At 60.9% G+C, this 16,111-nt stretch overlaps 1 protein-coding gene across 1 annotated transcript; it reads left to right on the top strand.

The window, feature by feature from the left end:
* Nucleotides 1-318: 318 nt before the first annotated feature.
* On the top strand, nucleotides 319-14,555 carry ZNF316 (zinc finger protein 316). Its single transcript, XM_049638958.1, has 6 exons — nucleotides 319-957; nucleotides 992-1,133; nucleotides 1,346-1,464; nucleotides 2,286-2,412; nucleotides 2,969-3,082; nucleotides 10,167-14,555. The coding sequence occupies exons 1-6, from the start codon at nucleotides 778-780 to the stop codon at nucleotides 12,488-12,490; spliced, it is 3,006 nt and encodes a 1,001-aa protein (XP_049494915.1). The 5' UTR covers nucleotides 319-777; the 3' UTR covers nucleotides 12,491-14,555.
* The last annotated feature ends 1,556 nt before the right edge of the window (nucleotides 14,556-16,111 follow it).

The following is a 16,111-nucleotide window of genomic DNA, read 5'->3' on the forward strand; positions in this document are numbered from 1 at the left end:
CTCTGATCCTTAAACTTGAAGAGCCGTTAAAGGGCATTTTAGGTTGTATCTGCTGGTCCGGCGATGAAGCAAATCTCCACGAGCTGCTGCACTTTTCCCGAATGCCCTGGATGGAGTGAGGGGCCAGGGAGACGCAGGGGGCAGCGCAGACCCACGACGTCTTGTGTGCTGCCTCTGGCAAATAGGAGCCCGACCGGCCGGCCTTCCAGGCGGTGGCGAATGAGCCCGCCTGTCTTACCTGTCACCCCTGCCCGAGCCCGGGCCTCTCCTCCCGCACCCCTGCTGGCACAGTGTCGGTGTGCAGAGGTGGGTCCCCGGATGGAGGTGGGCTGTTGCTCCCAGGCCGCACTCGCCCCTTGCAGCCAGACGTGGGCCACCCTCGGCCGTGTGGCCTGGACCCCCTGCTTCTCACGGGCCCTGAGGATGAAGACCTAGGCTAAATCCCTGATTTACTCCTAGACGGCACAGCAGTTCGTGCCCTGCACGGAATTGCTGACAAGAAGGAGCTGAGGCTGCATAATGGGGTCACAGAGAGGGGCTCTGTGGTTAGTCTTTGTGGGCACAGAGCGTCCCAGTTGTGCCTCACGAGAGCACGGGAAGAGCCTCGGTCCTTCCTCCTCTGGTGCGTCACTGTGTAGTGGGGGAGATGAGTCCTGCCTCCCGGGGGACGGAGGGAGGCCCGAGGAGCAGCGTGTGGGAGCAAGCGGGGGGTGGGGGCGGCTCATCCCCGCTGCCCGTCTGTGTTTCAGGCCGAGCTGAGGCTTTCCTCCGGAGAAGATGGCGGCTCTTCGTACGACCCCGGACTCACCAGCCACGCAGCTGGCGAAGGCGGAGGATGGGTTGGGATGTGGTCCTGCTCAGGAGGAAGAAGAGGAAGAAGAAAAGGGGGAAGAGGTGGAGCTGGAGGAGGAGGAGGAGGAGGAGGAGCTCCTAGCGGAGGACGGGGAGGACCCGGCGGTGGTGGAGGAGGAAGAGGAGGAGGGGGGGGCAGGCCGGGCACGTGGAGCAGGTGGAGGTGGAGGTGGAGGCGGACGAGAACGAGGTGGTGGCCGAGGAGCAGAGTCCCACGTTGGGGACCCAGGGACGCCTTCGCCGTGCCGGTGATGCCAGGTCCCCAGTTCTTCAGGAAAAGGGTAAGGAAAAGGAGCTGGCTTTGGGGGGAGGAGGTGAGGGAGCTTGGGAGGGCGGGTCGGGAGAGCTCTTTGGCCCAATAGAGTGGAGCTGGAGCGTCAGGACCCAGGCTTTGGGACGGAGGAGCGGGGGCTCCTGACCTACTTGCTGTCTGGGCAGGGGTGGCCGTGAGGCCTATTGGCGAGGGCGGGTCCCTAAGAGATCCTCCCCTCAGCCTTGCAGGCCAGCCGGGCTCCAGCCACACCTAGGGATGAGGACCTGGACGAGGACGAGGAGGACGAGGAGGACTTGGAGGAGGAAGATGATGACGATTCCCTGACAGCTGGGTCTCAGGTGAGCCGCTCTCTCACTTGGAGCTCAGTTAACCAGGCAGGCTTTCCTGAGGGGGAAGCCTGGCACCTGCTGTCCTGGAGAGCCCTGTTGGCAAGGCAGGGGCGCTGTGGTCATCAGGGCGAGCTCAGGCTGTGAGCAGGGACGGGGCAGCAGGACGTGGCTGGGGGGTCTCTACCCGCAAAGCCATGGGATATGGTTCCACTTCCCTGGGGCCCGAGACTTCCCAGGCCATTGGGATGTCCTGAGTGTGTTGACTGCCACTTACTCAGCTGCTCTATGCGTAGTTATTTCAGGGGACTGGCTCTGTCCCAGGATCGGGCTGTGGTCCCTCACCTGGAGTGCCGCTCACCTGGCCGGGCTCTGGCTTCCTGCCGAGCCCAGGCAGATTAGTCGATGCCACATACTCACCTGGGCGTGGGCCCTCTCGTTGCCAATGCGACCGCTGGCTTAGGTTGGACGATGACATAGGAGGGGAGGACACCGCCTCTTAGCACGGCCGTGGACTTGAGCTGCATTGTCTCCTGGCCTCAGTGTGAGAGTCTTGGCTCTGCCCCACACGAGCTGAGTGCTCGCCCCGTCTGAGCCTGGGTTCCTCACCTCTGAACGGACGTGGGGTCCTTGCCTTTCAGGGTGCAGCCAGGCTCAGAAGCCCTCGGTGCCACTGGGGCTTTGGGCTGTTGGGCCGTGTCCCCGTGAGCTCCATGTTGCAGGTCCACGGGCAGCTCTTCCTGAAGTAATTTTCTGTCGCTCTCTTTCTAGGGGCTCCCCTGCCTCTCTCCTAGGGCAGTTTAGGGCAGTGGCCGGGGCTCTTTGTTTTCCAGGGGCTGGTCACCTTTGAAGACGTGGCTGTGTATTTCTCATTGGAGGAGTGGGAGAGGCTGGACGCAGGCGAGCGGGACCTTTACAAGGATGTCATGCAGGAGAACTATGGGATCCTGGTGTCCTTGGGTAAGCAGGGGGCCTTCCGTCCCCAAGAGGCATTCCTACGTGATGACTGCCAGCAGCTTAGCTGTTTGAGAGAGTGGCTTCTGAAACCCCAGGGTCTAGGAGAAGGGGGTCCTGGATCCAGCCCACCTCTTGGGGGTTCTTAGGGACCACTCTGGCTTCTGGGTGGGGCTGTGTTCTGGGGTCTTCACTGTGGTCCAGCAGTGCCGTGAGCCAGGTGGATGTGTTCTGGGAGCCACCAGTCCAGCTGTGGTCTCTGTTCTGTATACTCCCCAGAGGCCTCCAGGGGGGAGGAGTCAGGTAATAGAGGAGAGGGGTGAGGAAGGTGCGGGCAGGGCTCTGCAGAAGAGCTGGGGGGTATCAAGGCAAAGTTCTAGAGAAGTGAAGGTGGGCTTTCCCAGAGTGGAGGCTGGGAGGCGGGAGAGCTGGTCCTGGGAAGGAGGGAGAAGAGCGGCGAGAGAGTGAGGAGGGCTTGGGGTGTTGGGATGGCACCACGTGGGGTGCGGGCGGGCCTGGCCAGAGCGGCCCTGCAGCTGCTGGCTGTCCTTCTCCTGGCCAGGATACCCAATCCCCAAGCCGGATCTGATCTTCCGGCTGGAACAAGGGGAGGAGCCCTGGGTCCCAGATAGCCCCCGTCCTGAGGAAGGAGACATTGTCACTGGCGTCTACACAGGTGAGTATGAGATGCACTCGTGCGGTTTCTGCCTCTGTAGCTCCTCAGAGCCCTGCCGGACTTTGGCCTTCACCTTAGCTCTCTGCTGCAGCCCTGGTGCTGGCGGTCTGGGCCGTGGACGGGCGCGTGGAGACAGGGAGGCCGTCGTGCGCCAGTCTCTGCCTTTGTGGGTTGGCTTCTCTTGATTCCAGCCCGTGGTCGTCCAAGGCTGGGGAGTCCTTACAGAACCTCGAGCTTCCTCTTAGGAGCCCTTCACACTGTCCCTGTCCCTGCCTTGGAGCGTCTCTTTGGGTTTTGGAGTTGTTTTGGTAAGCGAGGGCCAGTCGTTAAGTCTTAGGCGCAGAGGGACGGGAGTGGGCACGCTCGGTCCTGGCCGTGCCAGAGCCCTTCTGGGTCCCAGACTGGAGCCGGCTCTTTGCCTTCTGCACCCACTTGGCCATCTCTGAACGAAGGGTCTGGGGGGCCGGCCACAGGCCTGGGCGGGCAGCCGCACACCTTCCCGGGAGGAGGTTTGGGAGGGATGCGTACGGAAAGTGTTCAGGGTGGCAAATTTCTCCGGGGACTGAGGTGACTCTGGCTCTGTTCCTCTAACCCCCTGAGCTTTGCTTGCTTTACTCACACGGGGAATAAAGAAATTCAAACCGAATCCATAATTTCCAGGCTGAGGGCGCGGGACTGTCGGTTCTGTGGGGGTACTTCAGGAGGTGTGTGTTAGGCTCGGTGTTTCAGGGCTCCCTGGGGGCCCTTGCATGGCGGGTGTACCGGCCTTGGGTTGGAGTGACGTCACCTTAGTGAGGGGCGCTGGATGGCTCATGCCGGTCACGTGCCTGGATAGACTCAGAGCCTCTCCTAAAAGTGTTTTCAAATAAAAACAGAAAAACACAGACAATGCTACGCCTACACGTGTACTCTTCAAAGCATTTTCCCATTTACTTTGTATCCTCGTGGCACACCCGTGACATGGCAGGGCAGAGGAGAGCAGCCTCCCTTGCGGATGAGGAAATCAGCTTCTAAAGTGGTGGTTAAGAGCCTGGGCCCCGCTGTCCATGGTGTTGCAGAATGGCCTTCCTGCCCCAGCTGTCCACCCTCTCCAGGACCCTGTCTGGGAGCCGTTCCTGGGCTGCAGACTGGGGAGGGCTTTAGTTGGTGAGACCATGGCAGCTGCTTACAGGATGAGGCTTGGATGTGGGTGATGTTTCTCAGGGGGCCTTAGTGGGGGGTTGGCCCTATTCAGAATAGTCACCTGCAATTAAAGGGGCCACAGGCCTCCGTCGGCCTGTCTCTTATCATGTGGTCTAGATGTGGCCCCATTGTCTATGCTTCTTGGAGGGTCCTGGGGTGCAGACTTTTGCAGGTTTCAGCCTGGGTGGTCCCCACAATGGGACCTGTGACCCTGGGTGAGTTTGGCAGCTCCCTGAGGAGGACGGCTAGCCAGGCCACTGCCCCTCTGTCCTCCCCAGTGGCTGGTTGTTGTGCCAGGTAGGGCCGGTGAGCCCAGAGTGCTCCCCTATCCCACCCCTCCTGTCTGGGGAGCCCGAGGTAGGGGCAGGACCGGGCATAGTCTTAGACGTGGCCTTGTGCCCAGGAGGGGATACGGTAGCCAGGGCTGGGGTCAGCTTGGGTGCACTAAATCCACCTAAGGTCCTTCTTAACTAGAACTGTAGTCTGTTTGCTAGACGGTCTCCTTCCCTTTTCTCCCTGTACTCATTTCTCAGCACCTGAGTCCGTTGAGAATTGAGGATTGCTGGGTCTGGGCAGGACAGATGCCGACTGTTGTGAGCCCAGCAGAGTTTCTGGATTTCTAGATTGGAGTCTGGCAAAACACAAGTGTATTCCTCTCTTGTGCTGCTTGAAAAATTGGGCCAAGAGGTCTGGCACATTGTCCGCCTCCCCCAACTCAGGCACCCCATGACCTGTCCAGTGCTGACTTGGCGCGTCCTGCTCTGGCTCCCCACCCCGTGGCCACCACCTCCAGCTCCCGGGTGCTCGCTGTCCTCGCCTCTTCTGACCCCACCCCTTTCCTGCACCTGTCTCCTCACCCGGCTTAGATAGCAGCACCTCTCCTTCCTTCGTGATTGCCCTTTGTAGTCGCCTGCCAGACCCCTGCCCCTGGCAGCAGCCCGTTCCCTGCCCACACGTGCACTGGAGCAGGGATCGTGGCTGGAATACAGCATACCTGTGGGCTGACCACAGGCCTCCTGAGGACGCTGCCACCACCTTGGCCTGCTGGGCTGGCCTTGTGTCCTTGCTAGGCTGGCTTCTCTGCTCTCTGAGATACAGACCCTCTTGGCCTCAGGACTCCACGTGCCTCGATTTCTCAGCTGCTTTCCCGGCTGCTTCTCCGCCTGCCCTCACTTGTTTACGAGACCAGGACGGTCCTGCGTCCTCTTCTGTCCTCTCCAGGTGACTGGTGCCTGGGACCAGAGCCTCCGGTACCATTTCTATCTCTGCTGCCCATTCTCAGCTTCTTTCTCCAGCCCTGACCTTGTCTGCTTGACATCTCCACTCAGTTATCTGATGGGCGTCCCGCAGTGAATCCCCCCAGCCCCCAGCGTGAAGTGGCCCCGCTTGTCCCCCGCAGGCCCCCCTTGCAGCGTCCTGGGCACCTGAGTGGGCCTGGCTGCCTGCCTGAGTGGTCCTTGTCTCTCTGCCTTCCTTGCGCTACCCCATCCCACGCTTCTGTGAGGCCATCAGGCACAGGTGTTCCTGAGCTAGCCGTCTGCCTTACTCTCTGGAAGTTTCCCCATGTGCTTGGAATAGCATCTGGGCTCTCTGCTGTGGCCTTGAGACCTGCCGCCCTGCCAGACTCACTTCACACACCCTTGGGTCTTCAGGCTCAGCTCCAGAGCCTTTCTCTTCAGGCTCTCGCCTGCCTCAGGGCCTTTGTGCCTACTGTTTCCCCTGCCCAGAGTGCCCTTTGTGTGGCTGGCTCGGCTCTTAGGTCCCTACTAAGTCGCGTGTTCTCTGACCACATAGACTTCAGGAGCACTCCCTCCTGCCTTCCTCCAGGATGTTTCCTGCACGTACAGCAGACAGTGCTGTCTGAAACGGTCCTGGCTGGATGTTTGCTTCCTCATTTCCTGCCTGCCGCCTCCGGCAGACTCCATAAGAGCCGGCACTGTGTATCGTCCACCCCTGTGCTGTCTCCACCGTACCTGGCGCGGGCCTGGCACCCGGTGGGGCTGGCTGCTGGTCCTGCCCCTCACGTGAAAGTGAAGGACAGACGAGGAGTACAGAATGCAGGGTTAAACCTGCCTGCAGATGATGCAGGAGAGGATAGAGAGAACATTTAAAGGCAGTAAGAGGTAAAACACTAAGGTGGGCGAATCCCACGGTGGGTGAGCGCGGGGAGTGGTTCTGGAGAGGAGGAACTCAGAGCGGCTGTGGAGCGGAGGCACAGGCTGGGCGCCAGCCTGCAGGTGGTGTCTACGTCACACAGCCCGTGAGCGCCTGTCTGCCCTTGGGAGAATGGGGGTGGGGGGGTGTCAGACCTCAGCACGGGCTTTACCTTTGTCACACCCCCTAGGGGGCCTGGGATATCACTGAATCCCCCTTTGTGGTCTGAGCCAGGGAGAAGGCACGGAGGTGCTGTCTTGCCTCAGACCCCGGGGTTCGGTGTCGGCAGAAGGGGAAGGAGCCAGAAAACATTCCAAGTGAGGAGGGGCCCGGCCTCAAGCTCCTGCTAATAACTGGTCCTTGGTATTACAGTTCATGGTACAAATGAGGAGGCTGAGGCCAGCGATGGGGGGCGGGCTCTGCCCTCACGGGAGGACAGTTCGAAGCACAGAAACCTGGCCCTGTCGGGAGCTGTCACACTGGAGTCCAGCCCTGATTACCAAATCCCTGCTCAGTGGGGAGGAAAGGCAGCTGGCCAGCAGCCCTGGAGGAAGGAGCCATACGCAGCTTTGAGCACACCAGCCCCTGTCCGTGTCCTCCTTTGGTAACTGTCCCCAGGTGGGGGCCTCTCCCCAAGGCCACCTCGAGGCTCCGGGTCTGGAGGAAGAGGCAGGAGCAGGCGTGGACTTTACTTAGGGGTTGCAGCAGAGAGGTGTTTAGTCAGAGCAGACCCACAGCTGACTCACTGTTGGGCCTGAGGGCAGGCCTCTGGGTCCCTGGACAGGGGCAGAGGCTGCCTGAGGGTGGGAGTCCTAGTAAACGGTGGCACCCTTCTCCGGGCATTGTGTGTCTGTCGGTCATGCGGAGCAGCTCAGGGGTACAGGTGCACCAGGTGTGTGGCCCAGGGGCCCTGCCCTTCCCCAAGGCCCTCTGATGAGCACCTGGGTAGGGCACTTACCAGAAGTACCTCGGGGGCTGTGCTGAGGCTGCCACTGGTCAGCCCCTGGGATTGTCACTGGGCCTCTGAGGGCTGGTTCCAGCCTAGCTAATCACCCAGGGTCACACTCCTTAGGAGCAATGTCTCTGGGGATGGAACACCAGCTCCCACTCAGGGTCCTCCCCTCCACCCTCTCCCTGTGGATTCTGGAAGAAGCAACTGTGTTTGACCCCATAGGCCACTGTTGCAAAATGTCCTGTCACCCTCTTTGTCAGAGCAAAACCTCTCTGTCCTGGCTCTCGTGTCACAAGTAGACCTGGTAAGTGCTCACTTGGATCCCGGGTCCCCCCCTGGAAACCCTGTCCCCATTGCAGCCCGGAGTGACCCTTACATGGGACACCCCCACTCCAGGGCCCAACCTCCAGACCTTGGCCCACTTTGGTGACAGGAGGCAAGGGAACAGAGCCCAGCCTAGGGCAGGCTGCTCTTCCTCTGCTCTTTGTCCCGTGGCCCCGTGCCTTCCAGAGGTCCTGTCTTGCGGTGCAGCCAGCTCTGACTGCTAGGGACGTGGCTGCCCTTACCGTCCTTCCCTTGGTGTTAGTGGTGCTCTCCATGACCTGGCTGTGTGTTAAGTGTCTTCTTGTTCTCGGATAAGTGGCTGTGCTCGTTCCAGGGCTAGTGACCCGGTCCCCCAGGTCCCTCTTATGATCACTCTCTCTGTAGAGCCTTGTTCAGAGGCTCGAGGTAGGGGCAGGGCAAGGGTTCACCCCCCGCCCCGGGGTGCATGGGGGAAACTTTCTGCTGCTCCTGGACCCCAAGGAGGAGGTGTGGTGGGTGAGTCACTGGGACCTGGCCCACCCCTTCCAGTACTGAGTGGCCGAGGTCGCCTGTTGGTGAGCCCTCATTTGGCCTGAGTGGCTGTTTTGGAGCCAGCAAGTGCTGCCCCTAGGCTAGGTCCTGGGGTGCACAGTCACCCCACTAAGACATTGCACTTGTTCCTCAGCTTGAATTCCCCCTGCCTTAGGGAGTCTCATTCAAACTACTCACGACCCTCACCAGAGTCTTGAGTTAAAATTATTTTTGAGACTCACAGAAAGAATTCCAGTGGATCTATCCGCTCAACTGCCTGACCCTCCCACCGACAATCCCATCTCGTGAGGGCACTGCAGTCTCGGCAGTGAGGAGCATGCCCCCTGTGCTGTTGAGGTCGCTGCCACTCCACAGCACCCACTCATGCCCTGGGTGGCACCTGCAGGCAAACTGAGCTTAGTTCAGGGAACTTCTGTCTCTTGCTTAAAGCTTCTTTTTACTACAACGGTATATTATTAACTGTAGAAAATTTAAAGGATTGCAATTATGAAAAAATAAAATAACCCATCTCTGTATCCCTTTACATGATGTGTGGTTTTTTTTTCACAGCTGAAATCATGCCTGTGTCTGGCTTTATTTCACTCTGCGCTGTGCTGGGTTTGCCCATGTGACCATATCACCATACATGTAGAGTGCCGTACAGAAATACAGGACGAGGGCTGAGTTGGGGGTGGGCAGCCCTGCCGGGCCCGGACCTTCCCTTGGGGGCAGGACTCAGCAATCAGACTCATCCAGCCAGGTGATGCCTGGCACTGGCCACAGTTTTGGTGGCAGACCCAGGTGGGGTAGAAGGGATTCCCACCCTCGGAGCCTGAGCCTTCCAGACGTTAGGGTTCTGAAGTGGGCTACAGCAATGGTGTGCGCCCACTGTGGACACACGTGGGGCAAAGTATTCATGAGAAAGTAGGCACACAGGTACTTTGGAACACCTGGGGCCACCGTGGGTCAGGCTTTTCCCTTCTGTTCCTTGGGATTCAGGGCCTGCTCCGTAGATAGTAGTTCCCTCCTGGGTGTATCATAATGGCTGGTATATCAGGACTCCATTATATAAAGTAGAAAACCCTGCAGGCCCGAGTCCATATCCATGACCTGCACTGAAGGGAGAGGTCAGGGTGCGGTTTGCTGGGGGAGGTACAGAACTGCAGGACCTTGGAGAGGGGGCTGTCTTTGGCCTTCTGTGATAAGGTGCTTGCAGTTCCCCCAGTCTTAGCCACCTGGGGACTGTTTCCCAAATGCACACTCAGAAAAAGCCCAGCTTTGGGGTGGCTTAGCAGGGGAGCGTGGGCTATACCTGAATAGTTGCTGGTGGCTGTTAGGATGAGTGCAGAGAGCTGGGGCCCAGTGGCCCCTCTGGGTTCCCTCCACTTAAGGTAGCTTTTCTGGTTCTGCTCTTGAGTATGGGAGGGAGACCCATGGCTGCTGGCCAGCCTGAGGCTGGTGAAGAATTCAGAGGTGAAGGGCTGCCCAGCAACGCTTAGATGCTTAGGAGGGCAGGTCCTCAGCGGCAGGGGCCGGGGCTGTGCTGGCACCACAGTTTTGCTTGCCTTGGGCCAAGCAGGGGGGGGGGGGGGGGTGGAATTCTCTGGAACACAAGGGGCTTTGAGGAAAACAGCTTGGGAATCTTTTTCTGAGCACAAGACCCCTGCCCCCTGTAATATTCTCACAGGAGCCTGCAGGCAAGGTCACCAACTTTGTAGAGCATCCCTGTTCCTCAGCAGGTGGCATTAATTAGTTGATGCCGTTTGAGAACAGTCCAAGAAGTGAAGGAATCTCGGCTTCCCTAGGAGGGACACCCACGGGGGAGGCGGTGGCTTCACTGAAACGGAGGTGCCCTGTCCCAGACAGGGGATGGTCCCGCCCAAGCTGCGATTTCTCAGGGGGAGGAGCCTGCAAGGAGCTGCCTCTCACCTCTTTCTTCTGGCCTGCCTTTGTCACCTTCAGGGGCCTGGTTCTGGACCGACGATATAGAGGACCACGAGGAGGAGGAGGACGAGGACTTCCTGGCGGAGGTGGCCGAGGAGGAGAACGAGCCCCCGGGGCTCTGGTCAGCAGCTTATGGCGTGGGGGACGTGCCTGGGACATGGGGCCCCGATGACTCGGATTCGGCGCAGACTCCGGAGGGTTGGGGTCCCGACCCCGGGGGCCTCGGGGTTCTGGCCGAGGGGTCCGGGGCGAAGCCTTTCCTGCCGGGCCGGGAGCCTGGCGCGAACCTGCTGGCACCCTGGGCGTTCCCTGCCACCGTGGCTGCTCCGGCAGGGCGGCCCGAGACCACGTGCGACGTGTGCGGCAAAGTGTTCCCGCACCGGTCCCGGCTGGCCAAGCACCAGCGCTACCACGCGGCCGTCAAGCCCTTCGGCTGCGACGAGTGCGGCAAGGGCTTCGTGTACCGCTCGCACCTGGCCATCCACCAGCGCACGCACACCGGAGAGAAGCCCTTCCCGTGCCCGGACTGCGGCAAGCGCTTCGTCTACAAGTCGCACCTGGTCACGCACCGGCGCATCCACACGGGCGAGCGGCCCTACCGCTGCGCCTTCTGCGGTGCGGGCTTCGGGCGCCGCTCCTACCTGGTCACGCACCAGCGCACGCACACCGGAGAGCGGCCCTACCCGTGTCCGCACTGCGGCCGCAGCTTCAGCCAGAGCTCGGCGCTTGCGCGGCACCAGGCGGTGCACACGGCCGACCGGCCGCACTGCTGCCCCGACTGCGGCCAGGCCTTCCGCCTGCGCGCCGACTTCCAGCGCCACCGGCGCGGCGGCGGTTGCACGGAGCCCGGCGGCGAAGGCCCTCGGCGGGAGGCCTGCAACGCGGTCCCTGCGGCGGGGCCCGAGGAGGCCGAGGCCGGGCCTGAGGGGCCGGAGGAGGCCGAGGCCGGCGAAGCGGACGGAGAGGCCGAGGTGGAGGCGAGAGAGGAGGCGGCGGCGGCGGGGCCCACCCCCGGGAGCAAGGAGGACCCCGAGCCGGACAGGCGGTTCCTCGAGGTGGGCAACGGCCTGGGGGAGGGCGAAGGCCCTTCCTCGCACCCCCTCGGCTTCCACTTTCCCGTGCACCCTAAGTCCTGGCTCCACCCGGACGGCTTCCCGATCCTGGGCCTCCCGGACTTCGGGGACCGGCTGCCGGCCGACGGGCGCCCCCTGCCGGGACCCCTGGGGGGCCGGCTCGCCCTGGTGGAGGGCGCGGGGCTGGCCTGCGACCCCTTCGGCGGCGGCGGACCGGGGGGCGGCGGCGGCGGCGGCGGCGGGCTCCGCGCGTTCGCGCCGGCCGTCGGGGGGCTGCTGGCCGAGCCGGCGCCCGCCGCGCTGGCCGAGGAGGAGAGCCCGTGGATCTGCTCCGACTGCGGCAAGACGTTCGGGCGCCGGGCGGCGCTGGCCAAGCACCAGCGCTACCACGCGGGCGAGCGGCCGCACCGCTGCGCGGACTGCGGCAAGAGCTTCGTGTACGGCTCGCACCTGGCGCGCCACCGCCGCACGCACACGGGCGAGCGGCCCTTCCCGTGCCCCGAGTGCGGCGCGCGCTTCGCCCGCGGCTCGCACCTGGCGGCGCACGTGCGCGGCCACACGGGCGAGAAGCCTTTCGTGTGCGGCGTGTGCGGCGCGGGCTTCAGCCGGCGCGCGCACCTGACGGCGCACGGGCGCGCGCACACGGGCGAGCGGCCCTACGCGTGCGGCGAGTGCGGCCGCCGCTTCGGGCAGAGCGCGGCGCTGACGCGGCACCAGTGGGCGCACGCCGAGGAGAAGCCGCACCGCTGCCCCGACTGCGGCAAGGGCTTCGGCCACAGCTCGGACTTCAAGCGGCACCGGCGCACGCACACGGGCGAGAAGCCCTTCCGCTGCACCGACTGCGGCCGCGGCTTCGCGCAGCGCTCCAACCTGGCCAAGCACCGGCGCGGCCACACGGGCGAGCGGCCCTTCCCGTGCCCCGAGTGCGGCAAGCGCTTCTCGCAGCGCTCGGTGCTCGTCACGCACCAGCGCACGCACACGGGCGAGCGGCCGTACGCCTGCGCCAACTGCGGCCGCCGCTTCTCGCAGAGCTCGCACCTGCTCACCCACATGAAGACGCACCGCGGCGCGGCCGGCGCGGCCGGCTCGGCGGCCGCGGCCCCCGCGTCCAAGGCCGAGGCGCCCGCCAAGGGGCCGCCGGGCGCGGGCAGCGGACCCGGGGAGCGCGGCAGCACCCTGCTGGAGTTCGCGGGCGGAACGAGCTTCGGCTCCGAGCCCGCGGCCGCCTTCGCGGGGCCCTCGGGCGCCTACGAGGAGAGCATCCTGTGATGGCCCGAGGCTGACGGAGGCGCAGCCCGCTGGGCCGCCGGCCCCTTGCTCCTCTGTCCTTGGGGCGCTGAGGGCCCCAGTCCTGGTGCGGTGCCTTCCCCTCAGCCCCCGGCGCACCGCCCCGCCCGCCCCCGCCCGGCCTCGGGCGCCCCTCCTGCCCGGCCCCGGGGAAACCGGGCCGCCAAGCCCGTCCGGCCGTGCAGGGGGCGCGCGGGGAGAGGAGAGCCGCGCGCGCGGAGGAGGCGAGGGCAGGGGGCGGCCACCCCGACCAAGACTGCGGCATCCCTGGGTCTGTGCTGTGAAGCCAAGCGGTAGGGATGGCGGGCGGTGTTATTTATTTCACTCGGATTCCAATTTGGGTGGCCTGGGGTACCGGCGGCCGGCGAGTTTGTGAGTGGGTTGTACAGCGAGGGCGGGGATGCCCTTGCGTCAAGGGGAGGGGAGGGTGGTCGAGGGCAGAGCATCCCGCTCCTCCTCCCGTGGGTTCGGCTGACGACTTCTTCCATTCCTCAGTGAGAGACTTCAGGGACCTTCTGGTCATTTGAGTGTGTCCGGGAAGTTTTAGGGACTGCGCGTGGCTAAGGGGAAGCCTTAGGGTTTCCAGAGGACGATGTTCCTCCCTACCCGGGGGGACAGACATGCAGCTAGGAGAGCTTTTATTCTGTCTACTGTGGATATTTATTTCCATCTCTTGTGTGGCCTGAAGAATCTGGGAGGAGAAAACGGCAGAAACCAAATTTGTGGCCCCAGGCTGGTGGGTTGCAGGTGTTTGCAGGGTCCTGAGGGAGTTTGAAGCCTTATTCTGGGGAGAGTCACCCACTCTCCCCACCCCACTGGAGCACCCGGATCAGCCAGGCACTCGTGTTGCCGGGTGGGTTTCGGTCTCAGCCTCCTCTTCGAGCCCTTCGGTACTCTCACCCCCGACAGCCGGAGGCGGCACACTCAGAGATCCTTGGGGGCCTCTTGCCCGCTGCTGAGCCAAGGCCCCAGCCTTCAGCTGCCTGGGCTGTCCCCTCCCCTGGGGCAGGTGGACACACAAGGCCCTGCCCTCTGAGCCCAATGCTTCTTTAGATTTAATAACCAACTGTAAAGCAACAGGTCGGCAGCAGGATCGTTTCTCACAACCCTACGGGCTTGGGGCCCTGTGATGTCTGCAGGTCCCTTTAACTCTGCTTCTGTCACTATTCTGTACTAGAAGCAAGTAGTGTTTCTGTTTAGAATCCCGTTTCACAGGATGGACAGTCTGCACAGTGGCAGTCCACCTCTGGGGGTGCGGACTTGAGCCTGTGGCTCAGTGACAAGCCAGGCACCCAGCTATGCAAGGCCCGCACCTGGTGGGCACCCCACCCTCCGGGTTGGGCCATTGGGAGCCACTGGGCAGGCAGCTGAAGTGTGGCTCATGTGAGAGCTCTCTCTTCCCTCATGCCTTTTGGGCCAATGTGAGTGGGGCCAGAAAACAGACTTTGAAACAACTGCATTCCCTTTTAGACCTAGTTCCTTCTGTTTTAGTGTAGGCATGGCCTTGGGGCCTGAGAGCCAGCAGCCGGGCTCTCCAGCGCTGGGGGCGGGGTAGGAAGCGCAGTAGTTGGTGGGTGGGGCGGGGGCGTGGACGGTGGTGGTAAGAGTTCGCCTGGCTGGATGAGGTGACGGGGTGGGGTGGGCGACGAGGAGGACAGGGGTCCCAGGAGGCGTCCGCGGTGCTGGGCGATGCCTTCGTGCCCTCAGTTTCTTTCCTCTCCCTGTGGGCCGGGAACGTCGGGAGCCAAGGGCAAGGCGGACTAGCCCTGCACGGCCGGGGTCCGGCTCCGTGCTCCTCCCTCCGTGCACACCCCTCAGAGTACGACCCGACCTTCGGTGCCCCTCCTGGGCCCCAGCTGCTGCTGCCTGGCCGCGGAGCCATCGGCAGGAGGACCTAGCTTTAATAAAGAGTGGAGAAATGAGCTTTCTGACTGCATTCCGTGTTGTTGCCGCTCGGCTCCTCCTTGCCCTCAGGGAGGCTCTCTGTCAGGGCTCAGGCCTTGTTTTTGCAAAAAAGAAAAAGAAGAAAAAAGGGTTTTTTTGTTTGTTTTTTTAAGGAGTTTCTCCTTTCAGAAACTAAAAATGGCCTGTGAGGAGTCAGCCCACGATGAGCTTTGGCCTGCTGCCTGTGTCCACCGCGTCTCTCTGGGGGTCCCCAGCCACACTGCCACATGCTCTTTGTAATACACCCATCCTGGAACCTTACTGTGTTTGGGATTGTTTGCTCCAGCTTTCCCGTGGTCAAAGGAGAGGGGCCAGGTCCCCTTCCTGAGGGTCCAGACACCTGCCGAGTCCCAGACATTTCCTCAGAGGCCCCAGCGCTTCGGGGGCTTATCCAGGCTTACCTGCTCTGTGCCGGGGAGAAGCGCACATCCCAGGACCCCAAACACCTTCCTTTGAGCTGATTTACTGACTATCTGCTCACCACATGATGTCCCCCCAACCAGATCTGACCTCCCACCCTTTCCCCAAGCATTTGGAAAATACAAACTATGAAGTAAATTCTCTTTCAAATGTGATTTCGAAGCATCAGAACCGAGCCCAATATTTCAGTTAAAAAAAAAAAAAAAAAAGACAGGCTTTGAGAGGCAAATGGATGTTAAGACCTAGTTAAAAATTGATAGCCTTGAGGATCTTTCTATTCAGAGAAGGTAAATTATTCCCTGATAGGGCTTACAGACGTCCAGCCAAATTCTTTTTTATTTGGAGGATGGGGGGGGGGGCAATCCTGATGGTCCTAGAAAAAAAAAAGCCCTTCTGGTGTTGAGAGGACTTCTGAATTTCTGGAGTCCCTAATCAATTCCCCAAGTATCAGTTTATCAGCTTCGATCATTGCCAAGGAGTGGAAGCCCCCGTGAGATGTGACCCATGAAAGGAGGTACTCTGAGAGTTTTGAGGCTCTGAGCATCCCTCTGGCCTCCACCCACCTTTGTCATTTTCCTGTTTTGTCTACTGCTTGTATTTCCCCAACCTCCTCCCTGTCTCCTGACCCTTACCCTTGATCTCTTCAGACACTTCCTTCTAACTTTTTTTCTTTCTCTAATTGGCTACATATGGAATAAAGTATTTTGAGATTTTTGGTTATATTTATTAAATAAAGCTTTATGATCCTTGTTCATTATTTAATTTTTTTCCTGATGATAAAGCACATGCTAGTTGTCAAAACTCCAACAGTAGAAAAGTGTGTTATGTGCATACTTCTCATCTCCTAAAGCGTCACCCTGCATCCAGCCATCAGGCACCACAGTTGATGCAGGAGGGCGTGGGGGCACATTTCTTCCACGTACACAGAGATGTTTCACAGCTGGGGATTGCTTTATGTGCCCCTTGCAACTTTCTCTTTTCACTTAACAATGTACCAGGACATCTCTTTCCTACTGGACAGACCTACCTCACTCATTTTAACTGCCCCATCATAACACTTCACTTAGTGGGTGTACCATAGTTTATGTACCTATATCTCCGACAATGGGTATTTGGTTGTTTCCAGCTTCTCCTGATTACAAACAATGCTGCAATGTAGGTTCCGTACATATTTCTGTGCAGTTCTGTAGATGTTTAATTGTCTGTTTAAATGAGAAAAAGGACTAGAGGTGATGTTGC

This window comes from Panthera uncia, chromosome E3, assembly GCF_023721935.1.
Source record: "Panthera uncia isolate 11264 chromosome E3, Puncia_PCG_1.0, whole genome shotgun sequence".
In the NCBI taxonomy this organism is placed as follows: Eukaryota; Metazoa; Chordata; class Mammalia; order Carnivora; family Felidae; genus Panthera; species Panthera uncia.

Coding starts and splice junctions, on each gene's coding strand:
- ZNF316 (XM_049638958.1), top strand. CDS start 778: ATGGCGGCTCTTCGTACGACCCCGGACTCACCAGCCACGCAGCTGGCG. Junction 958..991: donor AGGACGGGGAGGACCCGGCG/GTGGTGGAGGAG, acceptor AGGGGGGGGCAG/GCCGGGCACGTGGAGCAGGT. Junction 1,134..1,345: donor CCCAGTTCTTCAGGAAAAGG/GTAAGGAAAAGG, acceptor TCCTCCCCTCAG/CCTTGCAGGCCAGCCGGGCT.